This window comes from Aethalodelphis obliquidens, unplaced genomic scaffold (assembly GCF_003676395.1).
Source record: "Aethalodelphis obliquidens isolate GAN/ISIS:26980383/991018 unplaced genomic scaffold, ASM367639v1 scaffold44, whole genome shotgun sequence".
NCBI classification, from domain to species: domain Eukaryota; kingdom Metazoa; phylum Chordata; class Mammalia; order Artiodactyla; family Delphinidae; genus Aethalodelphis; species Aethalodelphis obliquidens.
The window spans coordinates 15,582,846-15,597,761 of record NW_020837988.1 but is presented as its reverse complement, the minus strand read 5'-3'; the positions used below and the strand labels follow the sequence as shown (position 1 = coordinate 15,597,761).

General features: G+C 37.5%; 1 protein-coding gene across 8 annotated transcripts in view; it reads left to right on the top strand.

The window, feature by feature from the left end:
• Positions 1-14,916, top strand: part of TLK2 (tousled like kinase 2) — a 103,585-nt gene that overhangs the window by 55,494 nt on the left and 33,175 nt on the right. For 7 of the 8 annotated variants that reach the window (XR_003427659.1, XM_027081285.1, XM_027081282.1 and 4 more), the window contains 4 exons: positions 3,490-3,585; positions 4,987-5,079; positions 8,888-8,998; positions 10,223-10,359. Coding sequence is in view for 7 of the 8 variants with exons in the window: in XM_027081285.1 (XP_026937086.1) it covers positions 3,490-3,585; positions 4,987-5,079; positions 8,888-8,998; positions 10,223-10,359 (437 nt within the window). In the remaining variant the exon portion in view is untranslated. The remainder of the gene's footprint in view (positions 1-3,489; positions 3,586-4,986; positions 5,080-8,887; positions 8,999-10,222; positions 10,360-14,916) is intronic. The other variant, XM_027081284.1, reaches the window with a different exon arrangement.

Below are 14,916 nucleotides of genomic sequence, written 5' to 3'. Positions count from 1 at the left end.
CCATGGATTCACTTGTCACAGTAGGTCCTTATATTTTTGTAGTTCTTTTTTTTGTTGGTTTTGTTTTGTTTCGTTTTGTTTTTGCGGTACGCGGGCCTCTCCCTGTTGTGGCCTCTCCCATTGTGGAGCACAGGCTCCGGACGCGCAGGCTCAGCGGCCATGGCTCACGGGCCCAGCTGCTCCATGGCATGTGGGATCTTCCCGGACCGGGGCACGAACCCGTGTCCCCTGCATCGGCAGGCGGACTCTCAACCACTGCGCCACCAGGGAAGGCCTATTTTTGTAGTTCTTTTACCTTTTGAAAGTATTTTCGTTTTCATGAGGATTTGCTACCTCCTTACCTCTGTCCCACTTCCTCAGTTAACTTTCTACATTTTTACTTCTTATCATGGGGCTATTTATATGTACATTTTTACAGAGAGCTTTAATTTGGAAACATCCCCTTGAATCACATTCTAGCAATATTGGTTTGCTGAAAGAAAACTTAGAAATGAGCACATGTTAAAAAAGCATTTTAACAAAGCCCATATACCAAAATCTAGAAGTTCATAGAAGGGCCTTTTTAGCCGGTCATGTGATTCTTACTGGCTTTTATTATAAAAGCTGCTCAAACAGTCATGTTTGTTTAGGGACAAATTTTAAAAGGAGAGGGTTGTAAGAGCAACCTAATGATAACTGAAGGAGATAATGCTTGAATCATAGTGCAGTATGATATGTGAGTTTATTTATTTATTTTTTAATAAATTTATTTTATTAATTTATTTTTTTTGGTTGTGTTGGGTCCTTGTTGCACACGGGCTTTATCTAATTGCGGTGAGTGGGGGCTGCTCTTCGTTGCGGTGTGCGGGATTCTCATTGAGGTTGCTTCTCTTGTTGTGGAGCATGGGCTCTAGGTGCGCAGGCTCAGTAGTTGTGGCGCACAGGCTTAGTTGCTCCGGGACATGTGGGATCTTCCCGAACCAGGGCTTGAACCCGTGTCCCCTGCACTGGCAGGTGGATTCTTAACCACTGCACCACCAGGGAAACCGAATATGTGAGTGGTGATGACCCTTAATCAGTAAGACAAGGTTAGATTTGCCACATTGTAGAAAGAGTGGGGAACATTTTCATCTCTAATCGCTGCTCTGACTTACAGGCTGTGCGCATTGTTTCACCTCTTTGAGACTGACTCCTCTCTTTTTACTTCTTTGATCCCCACATCATTCTTCTCTCGTCCCCTAAGGTTCTTGTATGGAATGTGAGAACCTGGAATCATCTCCTTTCTTTGATTGCTTATTTCCTTCAAATCTTAACTCTGATATTACTTTCTCAAGGAATTCATCCCCAACTCATTAAGTTAGGTTATGTACCCTGCTGTGTACTCTTATAGCATGTATCCTAATTGCAATTTTGCATTTATTATATGATTGTTTATTTAACAATTTCTTTCAACAGATATTTATCGAGTACTTAATACATCGTCTCTTGGATTGTAAGCGTTATAAGGCAGAGTAATGACTGGGTCTGTGGGTTTTGTTTCTGTTTTTCTTGGCCACTGTGTCCCTAGCACCTAACACAATGCTTAGAAGTAGGGTGTTCTCAGTGAGTACTTGTTGAATGAATAAATAAAAATGGAGGTGATAATACTGCCTACCTTACAAGGCTGTTGTGAGCCCTCAGTGTAATTATGTATATGAAGTGCTTAGCTTGCTTGTGGCCTGTAACTGTTGACGTGAGGCATCAGTGTACCGTGGTCATAGAGATCGGGTATTGTGGATGCAGATAGCCCTCTATTCTTGTTCCCCCACTAACTAGCTTTGTGACTGCACGTAGGTGCTTAATATCTCGGATTTGTATTTTCTTTATGTATAAGTGGAAATAATAACTACCTTATAGGGTTTTGTAAGGACTGTGTGTGATCATGGTGATAATTGCTCAATAGGTGGTGGTTATACATTGTTTTAATGTTCATGAATAAGACAATAATTAAAGGAATATATAGGAAGTATCAAAAAATTTACATATGTGGAAACACTGTATTCTCTGATGTGATGATAATACTGTATTGCCATTAGCCCATAATCCCCAGAATATCCAATATTTTCTAATTATGTCTATGATGGGTTGTACTGTGTTGGGTGCAATTTTGTTTTTAAAAGGACTTTCTGAAGTACAGGTCTTCCTCGACTTACGATGGGAATTAGGTCCTGATAAATACATCATAAGTTGAAAATATCATTCGTAAGTCAAAATGTGTTTAATACACCAAACCTACCTAACATACAGTAGCTTAGCCTTGCTTACCTTAAATGTGCTCAGAACACTTAACGTTAGCCTACAGTTGGGCAAAGTCACCCAACACAAAACCTGTTTTATAATACAGTGTTGAATCTCATGTAATTTATTGAATACTGTAGGGAAAGCAAAACCCAATGTGATTGTCTGGTACAGAATGGTTGTAAGTGTATTGGGTTGTTTACCCTCATGATTGTGTGGCTGACTGGGAGCTGTGGCTCACTGCTGCTGCGTAGCATCATGAAAGAGTATTGTGCCATATGTTGCTAACCCAGGAAAAGATCAAAATTCAAAATTTGAAGTACCATTTCTACTGAATGTGTATTGCTTTCACATCATCTTAAAGTTGAAAAATGGTTAAGTGGAACCATTGTTAAGTCGGGGACCATCTGTTTAATGATTGCATATTCTTGAACAGTTGAATTATATTAAGTCCTAAACCTTATAAACTTGAAAATGCCTTAGAATGCCCCATCATTTATGTGTAAAAGTCACAGTAAGCAAGTGACAGTATTGGAAATCAACCAGGATTTTTTGGACCACTGAATGTTCATGGATAATGTTTGAGGATATAGGACGCTATTCTGAACAGTAGTTCACAGTCCTTTCTGCCTGGAGTCACAAGCATCCCCTGTGCTTTGGATGCTTCACCAGCCTTTCCTGCAAAAGCGTATTAAAATACAGCTGACCCTTGGACAACATGGGTTTTGGACTGATTGCTCAGGTCCACTTATATGTGGATTGTTTTTCAACAAATCCATTCTACAGTACTACACCATCTGAGATTGGCTGAATCTGCAGGTGCAGAACCATGGATACCGAGGGCCACCTGTAAAGTTAGATACGTGGATTTTCACTGCACTGTGGGCAGTGGGGTGGGTGGGGTGGTCGGCACCCTTAACCCATGCATTGTTCAGGTATAAACTGTACAAGTTAAAAGGGCATTTACATATTTGATAATTTACATATTTAAAAAATTCATTTATAAGCATTTGATGCTTTTAACTATTTACAGTAATGTAGTCTAAGCTACCATGTCTAGCCCTTACTTTTCATTTGAATTGTTTATACTTTCATCTTGGCTACATGGCCCTGACTTTTGACTTTCATCAGCAAGTGTTTCTTTTATATAGAGTTAATCATTTGCATTCATACAAATGTTTGTGGAGAAAGATGCAGAACTTTCTTGTGATCGGTGATGGACCTTTATTACAGGCTCAGCAAAACAGTCCCTCCTCTACGGGATCTGGCAACACAGAGCATTCCTGCAGCTCCCAAAAACAGATCTCCATCCAGCACAGACAGACCCAGGTAGGTCAGTGATTGTTAAACAGAGGAGGAAAAGAAGGGCCGAGGAATAGATAATAATAACTACATATAAAATCTAGGTCCTCCCTTTGTTGTCCCTTTATTTCTCTGACTTCACCTCATTATTTGTGTGTGTCGTATTCAGAACTTGCATTATGAATATTTAGAGTCTTTTGGAAGGTGCTTTTAATTTAACTTTTTGAGGTGTTTGTTTACCTTTCTGGTGTATTGCAGCAGAAATGATTATACTGCAGCATGATGTCAGGGAAAAGACCTCTAGGCCTAGATTCAAACTCTAGCTCTACAACTTATACCTTATCTTTTTGGGCCTTAGTTTTCTTCAGTTCAAATCATCTATAAAACTGTGGTTGATTATCATTATCTTAGTGTATACAAAACGCTTGGTGGGACAGTGCTTATTGTAGGCTTCAGTGAATCTTAATTCCCTACTTTGTGAAAGTACTTAATTTTTTCCTTGTACATACTCATTTAGCAAGACCTAGCTAAACTTCTTTTTTTTAGAAATTTTTATTGAAGTATAGTTGATTTTATAATATTGTGTTAATTTCAGGTGTACAGCACAGTAATTCGGTTATACATATATATGTATATGTCTATATTCTTTTTTTCCAGTTCTTTTCCATTATAGTTTATTACAAGTTATCGAATACAGTTCGCTATGCTATACAGTAAATTCTTGTTTTAAACTTCTTTAACATGTGGCACACCAACATAATTTCTCCTTAAACAGTCTTCAGAAACTCCTTAATTTAGGGAATGTTGTGAACGTTCAAAGATAATATCTGAAAAGGATAGTGAATATATCCTCCATTGGTATTGAGCTAGCCAAATATTATGCCTGGTTTTCTTGAAGCCTGTTGGCACTGTGTTGCCTTCAAGACAGGATGCTTGGCAATCTAGGAGAATTTCTTAAGATGCAAGAGCTAAACATTCCCTCAGGAGCAGATTTTCAATTTTATTTGAATTAAGCTTTTGAGTAGTTGAACAGACTTAGATAGTTGAGCGTTCACCTCTCCCTTCTGGTTACTCTTTGTTTCCACTAGGTGGCATGTTTGTTGTTTAGAGATTTGGGTCCTGTCTCCTCTGATGGCCTTTTCTATTCAGTTAGTTTCATTTCTAGAGTAGTATGTTTCTTTACTGTTCAGCGCACAGCAGTTTGAAAATTCATATATTTGATTCCAGAGCTAATATATTTTTGAAGGGCAGGTGTAGCAGAACATAATGCTTAAAGAATGGGATGAGGAAAGCAGATTTAAATTCTTGAGCCATGCGATTCCAGGCTAGTTGTGTTGTCAAGTGCTTTTTTTTTCAGAAAAGTAATGAGAAAAATGTGATGACATGTAATATTTTGAGACTAATCCTAAACTTGTTTTCTCTTTATAGTCTGACCTCACAATAGAAAAAATATCTGCACTAGAAAACAGTAAGAATTCTGACTTAGAGAAGAAGGAAGGAAGAATAGATGATTTGTTAAGAGTAAGTATTAAAATGTTGTAAGAGATTTTATAACAGCACTAATTAATTTTATGTATATTTGAATTATGTACATATCATAGAGATAATTACCATAGCCAAATAATAAAGTTAAAAAGTAAACATTTGGATATTTTCCTTTAATCTGAGGGAATCTGAGTAGGGAACGAGGATCAAACCTATATTCCAAACCCTGTCTTTAAATTGGACATCTCAATTATAGAATTTTAATATTTAAATATATACTAGAGGAGTATATGTGTGGAGTATTATTGTATTTCATTTGGAACTGTGAGAATAGGTATAAAATGTTTTCCCATTTCAGGAAAATTGTTTTGTTTAATGTCCTTGAATTTTAAAAACTATTTCACAAGTACTTTTCAGCCCTGGTTTTGTATTTTGTATCTTTTATAACCTATTCATGTAAAGTTTTTGTGCTTACAAGAGAAACTTTAAAAATAACTAATATGGAATTAAAAATATACCTCTAGAAAATATACAGTGGTGTTTTTAAATTTTAATTTTATTGGAGTATAGTTGATTTACAGTGTTGTGTTAGTTTCAGGTGTATAGCAAAGTAATTCAGTTATACATATACATATATTCATTCTTTTTTAGATTCTTTTCTCATATAGGTTATCACAGAATATTGAGTAGAGTTCCCTGTGCTATACAGTAATACCAGATATTTTTTGAAATAATTTTTATATATATATATAAATTTATTTATTTTATTTATTTTTGGCTGTGTTGGGTCTTCGTTGCTGTGCATGGGCTTTCTCTAGTTGCGGTGAGCAGGGGCTACTCTGCAGTGCGCAGGCTTCTCATTGCAGTGGCTTCTCTCGTTGCAGAGCACGGGCTCTAGGTGCATGGGCTTCAGTAGTTGTGGCACACGGGTTCAGTAGTTGTGACTGACGGGCTCTAGAGCGCAGGCTCAGTAGCTGTGGCGCACGGGCTTAGTTGCTCCGCGGCATGTGGGATCTTCCTGGACCAGGGCTCTAACCCATGTCCCCTGCATTGGAAGGCAGATTCTCAACCTCTGAGCCACCAGGGAAGTCCTTGAAATAATTTTTTAATATACAGTTCGGCATATTGACTGACCCATTCTTTACAAGTTTTTTTTAAGGTTTATTGTTTTCTTATTGTAAAAGCAATACATGCTCTTTGTAATAAATTTAGAGAATAGTAAAAAAAAATAATATGACACCCATAATTCCATTACTGAGGTAAAACATTTGGTACATTTACTTCAGTAATTTTTTGAGCTATTTGTTGCATATATATAAATTTTTAAATTTTTTTATTTTTATTTTTTGGCCGCGCCACACATCATGTGGGATCTTAGTTCCCTGACCGGGGATTGAACCTGTGCCCCCTGCAGTGGAAGCCCGGAGTCTTGATCACCAGACTGCCAGGGAGGTCCCTGTAGCATATATAAATGCATCTATACATAAATACTACCAATTTATAAATAAAATTGGCTAACATTTTAATCTTCTCCAGTGTTTTTATTGTTCTCAAGCTGATGTTCCCTTTCCTATTCAGAAATATTTTTCCTTAGGCCTTTTTTTTGTTGTTTGTTTGTTTGCTTTTCTCCGTCTTTCAATGAGGAGAGCCATGTTTGGACTCAGTATCTATTTTCCATCTTTCATTGTTAGCATCCATACTTGCTTGGGGTTGCTCTTATTCCTGTTTTTGTACACTTGGGTGCTCGTTGAATTACCAAGATTTATAATTAGATATGTGGGTTTAAAAAGTTCCTAACCTAGTTGCAGTATTGGCAGGTTTTTGTCCAGGGTAGCTCTGCTGGACTGAAAAAGGATCATGGGCTTGTCTTCTTCCTTCATCACCTGACTTTCTTAAGATTGAGAAGATGAAGTGAAAAACTGATCCTAACTTAGGACTCTTTTTTGGGGGGGTTTTAAAAAAATGTCTGGTTTAATTTTCCAGGGAGTGATATGTTCTCTTTACTCACCGCTACCCTCTTTCTACTGCCTTGTTTTCTGAAGGTTGTAGTCTTTCTTTGGGTATAAAGCAGTGCCAGTGGAATGGATATGTCAAAAAAGAAGACACAAAAGGACAGCTGCCATTTTTTCAAGTTGATGAGAGCTTGTGTTTCTGATTTGGAGGGACAGGGGGAATGACCACTGCTCTTTATATCTCCTTTCAGGCAGGCATGGACCATTCATTGAGTTTTTCCATTTTAGTTAGATGTTTGGGTAAGGCTGCATCAGGAGCTGCTAGCCAGGTGCTATTTTAAACCTGAATACAAAATCGTTAGTGTTAGAAACCACAGAAATTGAGTTCTTAAAAGTTTAAATAAGCTGCCAGAGATTGATTGATGCCATAAATTTGATTACAGATTTCAATGCTCACCTTCCAAAAGTAGATTGAATTTCATATAAACATTACATGATCTTTGTTGTTGTTGTTTTTTTAATGTTTATTTATTTATTTATCTGGCTGCGCCGGGTCTTAGCTGTGACACACTGTATGTGGGATCTTTGTTGTGGCATGCGGGCTCTTAGTTGCAGCATGCGGACTCTTAGTTGCAGCATGTGGGCTCTTAGTTGCGGCATGCATGCGGGATCTAGTTCCCTGGCCAGGGATCGAACCCAGGCCCCCCCGCATTGGGAGTGCAGAGTCCCAACCACTGGATCACCAGGGAAGTCCCAACATTACATGATCTTTGCCTTGTAGATTTTTAAGTATGAATTAGTCACATTTACCCAAATGTACTTGTACTTAGCCTTCGGTAATGTGGTGCATAGAACTCTAGGGCTCTGTTAGAAGAACTAATGAGAAGAAATTATGTTTATGAGGAGAGTAGAAATTTGGAGATGGAAGCTGTTGTACAGTGGTCACTTTAAAATGAAGCTGAAACGTCTCACAAATTGAGTGTGCTGTAGTATCTTCCATTTGTGCTTTTTACTGTTTCAGAAACACTTATATCATTTGATTGGGAAATGCTGTATTTTTTTCATAATTCAAGCAAGTTATTATAAAGTATCATTTATTTGCCAAAAGAGTAGATATCTTTTGTTTAACACAAGAATAAATTCAGGAGTTGCAAGTCAAAGTTGACCTTGGGTTAGTGGTTCTTCCCTTCTCTGTTATTGTAGGAGGCTTGAATTTTTCAAAGTATTTAGCCCTTCTGACCACAGCTAAAGTAACTGTGTATTTACATTCTGGTGTTCTTGAACCAAGATGCTGTATTCAACTTCTTTGTTAGTTCTGTCTTAGGCGGGCATGGGTGTGCCTGGCTTCTCTGGTAAGGAACATTTATATAAATCCATGTCTCCTCTTCTTTGGAAACAAGAGCAGAAAAACAAAGAACAATTGAACATAAAGAACATTATGTAGTTTTTTAAAAAAAAATTCTGTAATTTTTTGGTAGTGCTTAATCACCCTTTGGAAGTATTTAATCTGTAAGTGCTAAAAACTGCTCTTCATATGAATTTTAAACATCTCATTCATTGTAGGATTTTTCTTTTATTTTGTGACAATTTAAATATGTGTGATGTACTAGATTTATCTGTAACTGGCTTTGGGGAGGAATAAAATGATCAGTAGAAAAACATGCCCACTTCTAGTAACAGAATTCATCTTTAATAAATGATAAGTTTATTGAAAGAGAATCAAGGAATGAAGTACTTACCTTCTTTTTTAAAAAGACATAGTTACTCTTACCTCTTTGAACCTTAATTTTGCTTATAATTTAACAACAAATGATTTTCAGACTCCCTAGAAACTGCTTTTGTATTAATCTATCTTCCTTGGAGCTAATTAAAAAAATTTTTTTCCATTGAAGGCCAACTGTGATTTGAGACGGCAGATTGATGAACAGCAAAAGATGCTAGAGAAATACAAAGAACGATTAAATCGATGTGTGACAATGAGCAAGAAACTCCTTATAGAAAAGGTAAGTGATTAGTGGTGGCCTGAACTCTGTACCCCAAGATGCTTAGTATGTTTCATTATTGTGGCTTCTATACTCTTTACCTGAAATGAAAATATTTCAGAGTAGGGCTTCTTAGGAAAAGACTTCTCATGATTTGACAGTTAGAATTCTTTCTTGTGTGGACACTGAACCAAGTATCCAGAGTGATAATTTGGGATATTTTTTCTGATTGTGCTTTGCTTTGAGTATGGTGTTGGTTGGACAGGGGCAGCTTGTCCTAGTTGAGTTTATTCAGGGTATTGCTCTCCAAAATTCTTACATTCGTCCTATTAATTAAAGCGTGTGTCCTGTTGCTATTACAGACGTTTAGCAATAGTTTTATGTCTATTTCAGATATGGTATTTGGAGTAACTTAAGTATATAATAATGTGATAATTCAGTGCTTTGTGCTTTAAAAAACTAAGTTGGTATTTACTTGTATATGATTACTTTAATTGGCTGATGTCTCCTTTATTATAGTAACTGATTAGTTGCAACTTGCTTTTAATAGATATAAGTAACTATTTATTGAAAACTTTTAAAATACTACATCTCCAGTACTTATTTATCTTATAGTGAAAGTTTTAAGATGACAGTACTTCCTAATGAAATTATTACAAGCTAGAGGTTTGAGACAGACAAGTGTTTTTTTTTAAAAAAAAATTTTTTTTTAATTTATTTTGGCTGTGCTGGGTCTTCGTTGTTGCGGCTTGTTGTGGTATGTGGGATCTTAGTTGCGGCATTTGGGATCTTAGATCCCCGACAAGGGATCAAACCTGGGCCCCCTGCTTTGGGAGCCTGGAGGCTTAACCACTGGACCGCCAGGGAAGTCCCAGACTAGCAGTTATTTTTGCTGAAGTCTTTGAAATGCTGTTAAAAAGACAGGGAACACTGATAAAAGTGAAATGAATTATTTTATTGATGTCAAAGATACTGTGGAGAACTTTGCTTCATCTCTTAATCCATTAATTTTATAGAAAGGAAATAACTTTTTTCCACATTTATAAGAGAAATAACAAGGTATATGTTAACATAGAACATTTATGGGTTATATAGAACATTTATAGCTTTAGGGTACTTCCTGAAGTCAATGTAGATTTAGCCAGTTGTCCTAAACTTTGAGCAGTATAGTACAAAAAATAAACATAATGCTATGAGTTCTCATAGGAAAATAAAATTATTTTCTATTTGTCGTTTTCCCCTAAGTCAAAACAAGAGAAGATGGCATGTAGAGATAAAAGCATGCAAGATCGCTTGAGATTGGGCCACTTTACCACTGTCCGACATGGGGCCTCGTTCACTGAACAGTGGACAGACGGTTATGCTTTCCAGAACCTTATCAAGTAAGTGAATTGTGATGATTAAGTTGAGAACTGAAAAGTTGGTTTGGACTTAAAAAATTTTTTGTAATTGTAGTCATTAATATCTTAGTAGTGGCAGTCATTTTGTTCAGTTTTTGTCACCACATGTGTTAAGAAATGTAGGGAATGAGATAAAGTCCTGGGAAAAAAATGACAAATAATCAGATGAATAAAAAACAAGTTCTACAATAAAGCTTAAAAGAATCAGAATCAACAAAGCTAAGAAAGAAAAATCTGGACCTGACTTGATATCCTTTTAATTATGTAATTGATTTTCATGAGGAGTACACCCACAGTCAGCATTTATTCTGGGTCCACAGGAAAATGAAATAGGCAAAGACCCAAGGAAGGATTTCCTGAGTTAGGTATAAAACAAAATAAAGCTTAGGAAGAACTTATAGGACATGTCCCTGGGGCCATTTAAGGGGAGAGTATCCAGTCAGCAGAGATAATCACCTCCTTGGAGGCAAGGACTGAGCCATCGGTCAGGCTGGTGACCAGCCCCACTGCCTGTGCCTCTCAGCAACTTGGAATCTTGAGCATTCCTTCACTTTATTATAACTTTGGTTTGAAACATTCAAGTATTTACTCCAAGGAGAGAGTTAACGTTTAAACTCCTGGAATTCCAACTGTGTAATATTAGCTCAGGACTTAAAAAAACCTTCAAGTTGTAGTACCTTTTATTGTATCTTATTTATTTATTTTGATTTGATAGATCATTTCCATTTGAGACTGGGTTGCGGGGGGCAGGGGTGGCACATTGTATTTTTTTTTTTGTGGTACGCGGGCCTCTCACTGTTGTGGCCTCTCCCGTTGCGGAGCACAGGCTCCGGACGCGCAGGCTCAGTGGCCATGGCTCACGGGCCCAGCCGCTCCGTGGCATGTGGGATCTTCCCGGACCGGGGCATGAACCCGTGTTCCCTGCATCGGCAGGCGGACTCTCAACCACTGCGCCACCAGGGAAGCCCTGATAACTGTTTGTTTGTTTGTTTGTTTGTTTTGGCACGCCACACGGCTTGCAGGATCTCAGTTCTCTGACTGGGGATTGAACCCGGACCCCAGCAGTGAAAGGGCCGAGTCCTAACCACTGGACCACCAGGGAAGTCCCCTGGCTGATACCTGTTAATTATAAGTATTTTATTTTTTAAAATTGTGCTTTAATCAGTTAATTCCCTTTCTTAATTTTAATGCAGAATTGAAGTTCTTTAGTTGTAAAAGGCTGTAGCTGATATCCTCACAAATGATAATTTTCTGTGTATAAGAAACTCCATGGGGCTTCCCTGGTGGCACAGTGGTTGAGAGTCCGCCTGCTGATGCAGGGGACACGGGTTCGTGCCCCAGTCCGGGAAGATCCCACATGCCGCAGAGCGGCTGGGCCCGTGAGCCATGGCCGCTGAGCCTGTGCATCCGGAGCCTGTGCTCCGCAATGGGAGAGGCCACAACAGTGAGAGGCCCACGTACTGCAAAAAAAAAAAAAAAAAGAAGAAGAAGACAACTCCATGACACATAATTTGGTGGGCAAGGTACCTGAACACAAGGCAGGAATACTAGGTTTTATAGGAAGAGGCAAACCTCAAGACATTAAATTTAATCAGATAATCAAATATAGTCTCAGTAGGAGCCTCAACACAGTTCTTTTGTTCTCACTGTGTTCCTTGGCTCTGTTTTGAATGATCTTTATTAAGATCCTAAAACAGAAGAGTTACTGTCTAATAGGAAGATCATAACAGATTTGTAATGTTTTTTGACCAGGTTAGTAATTTTTCCTAAAAATATGTTTGAGTCTATTGAAAAAGTAGCTTATTTTATAGTTCTGAGAAAGTAGTTATATTAAACACTGTTGTTATTCAGGACACAATTTTTTATTTAAACAAGTCTTAAAGTCTCAAATAATCAATGGCAAGGCAATAAAAACTTTTTATTAAGATTTTCTTTATATTAAAGTAAACCACATTAAAGTAATGGAATTTGACCTGTATACAAAATCGTGGTTGTTTAAGATGTGGATTATCAGAGGGAGTAAATTAAACTTTATAGCATTGTTATAGTCCACATAATCATTCTGGTGTGTAAGGAATCATAGCATTCCATTTTAAAGTCATTTCTCCTGAACCATCTGATTCTTGGTCACATGATCCATAATGAGAGACAATTCTTTTGTTTTAATTTTAATATTTTATTGAAGTATAGTTGATTTACAATATTCTGGGTGTGCAGCAAAGTGATTCAGTTATACATATATATATGTATTCTTTTTCAGATTCTTTTCCATTATAGGTTATTGCAAGATATTGAATATAGCTCCCTCCGCTATACTGTAGGTCCTTGTTGTTTATCTATTTTATATATAGTAATGTGTATCTGTTCATCTCAAATTCCAAATTTATCCCCCTGTCCTTCCCCTCTGGTAACCTAAGTTTCCATTCTGTGTCTGTGAGTCTGTTTCTGTTTTGTAAATAAGTTCATTTGTATCATTTTTTAGATTCCACATATAAGTGATATCATATGATATTTGGAGAGACAACTCTTTTTGTTGATTTTATAAATGCCAGATTTTCCTTGGGTAGTATATACCATTTTACAGTTTCTAGTACACATGGAACATATGAAATCCTGGGAATCTTTAAAAATTGTTATCTTGGATATTTAGACGCTCTCTGTAGATCACCACTAAAATTATTTTGGTTAAAATAATGTCTGAAAATATGTGCATTTTTTTTTTAATACCTCTCCTACTAGTTATGATACAATTTTGCTATTGAAGTTGCCTGTAATCGTTTCCTAGGGCTACTGTCACTAAATATCATAAACTGGGTGGTCTAAAACAACGTAAATTTATTTTCTCAACAGTTCAGGAGGCCAGACACCTTGAAATCAAGGTGTTGAGGACCATGCTCCCTCTGAGGCCACTAGGGAGGCTCCTTCTTTGGTGTTCCATGGCTTGTGAGCATAGCTTCAGTTGCCTCCGTCTTCACATGGTGTTCCCCTATGTGTCTCTGTGTCTTCTTTTCTTATGAGGATACCAGTCATATTGGATTAAGGGCCTACCCTACTCCAGTATAACCTTATTTTAACTAATTAAATCTTCAATGACCCTGTTTCCAAAGGTCATAATCTGAGGTACTGGAGGTTAGGACTTTAACATATCTTTTTGGGTGACACAGTTCAGCTGATAATGGTACCTAAAGCTGATGGTCTTCTTATCATTTACAAATAATGGCTTTTTAAATAGTTATTTAGATTTGAATGAGATAAATTTATCAGGTCATCAATACTTTTGTAAAAGATAGTAGAACTGAGACTTCCCTCGTGGCGCAGTGGTTAAGAATCCACCTGCCAATGCAGGGGACACGGGTTCTATCCCTGGTCCAGGAAGATCCTACATGCTGCGGAGCAACTAAGCCCACGCGCCACAACTACTGAGCCTGCGCTCTAGAGCCCACGCGCCACAACTACTGAAGCCCATGCACCGTAGAGCCCACGCCGCAACTACTGAAGCCCGTGTGCCACAAGTACTGAAGCCTACGTGCCTAGAGCCCGTGCTCCACAACAAGAGAAGCCACCGCAGCGAGAAGCCCGTGCACTGCAACAAAGGGTAGCCCCTGCTCCCCGTAACTAGAGAAAGCCTGTGTGCAGCAATGAAGACCCAATGCAGCCATAAATAAATAAATAAATAATTTTTTTAAAAAAATGTGTGGATTTTCCCTGAAAACATTAGGAAATTAGTTTTATTTTAATTTAATAAGGGTAATTGCTAAAATCTCAATCTTCCAAAGCAGTTAGTCTTCAGAGACAAAATGTTGTGGCACTGCACTAGTACACGGCAGTTTATAGTTAAACTATATATTATATGGTTATCTTCAGAGAGTTCAGAGTGCCTTGAACTCAGTGAGGCCCCTGAAAGGGTAGAAATGAGCTTAAAGATATTTTACCAATTTTTTTGATTGGGAGACTCATATTCAGAGAAGATAAATGTTTTCCTCAAGGACATTCATTAAGTGAGAAGAAAGACTGTGATTTAACCTAAGGATTCTTTGTCTTAATCCAGAATTCTTTCAAGCCATGAATTATTCATATATATATATTTTGGAGGGAAAGGCATATCTCTAATAGTTAAAAGATTTTCTTACACAAGCAGCAACGCTTGAATTAAAATTTCTACTCTGCTGTTAAATTGACGTCTAATCAATAACCCAGCTCATCTTGAAGCCAAGAGAATCGTATTATCAAGTGAATGGATATTTATTTGCGGTACTCTGTCTGATCAGGTTAACCGTGCTTACGGTGTTGCCATTTTAGATGTGGCAGGGTAAATTGTACTATGGGCATCTGCTCTGGGGTGTATAGTCTTGTTTTTCTGGTTGCCGTTCTTCCAAGAAAGATATACTCAATCTGGAAAAGGTCTAGAGACCGACAACTATAGTGTTCCGGGAAGAGGGTCGAGTAGAGTTCATTTTAGAATATAGGTTTAAAAAATTAGATTGTATCATTCCTCAAAACTGTGAAGTTGGATTGAGAAAAGGAGATGGGGGATAAAAG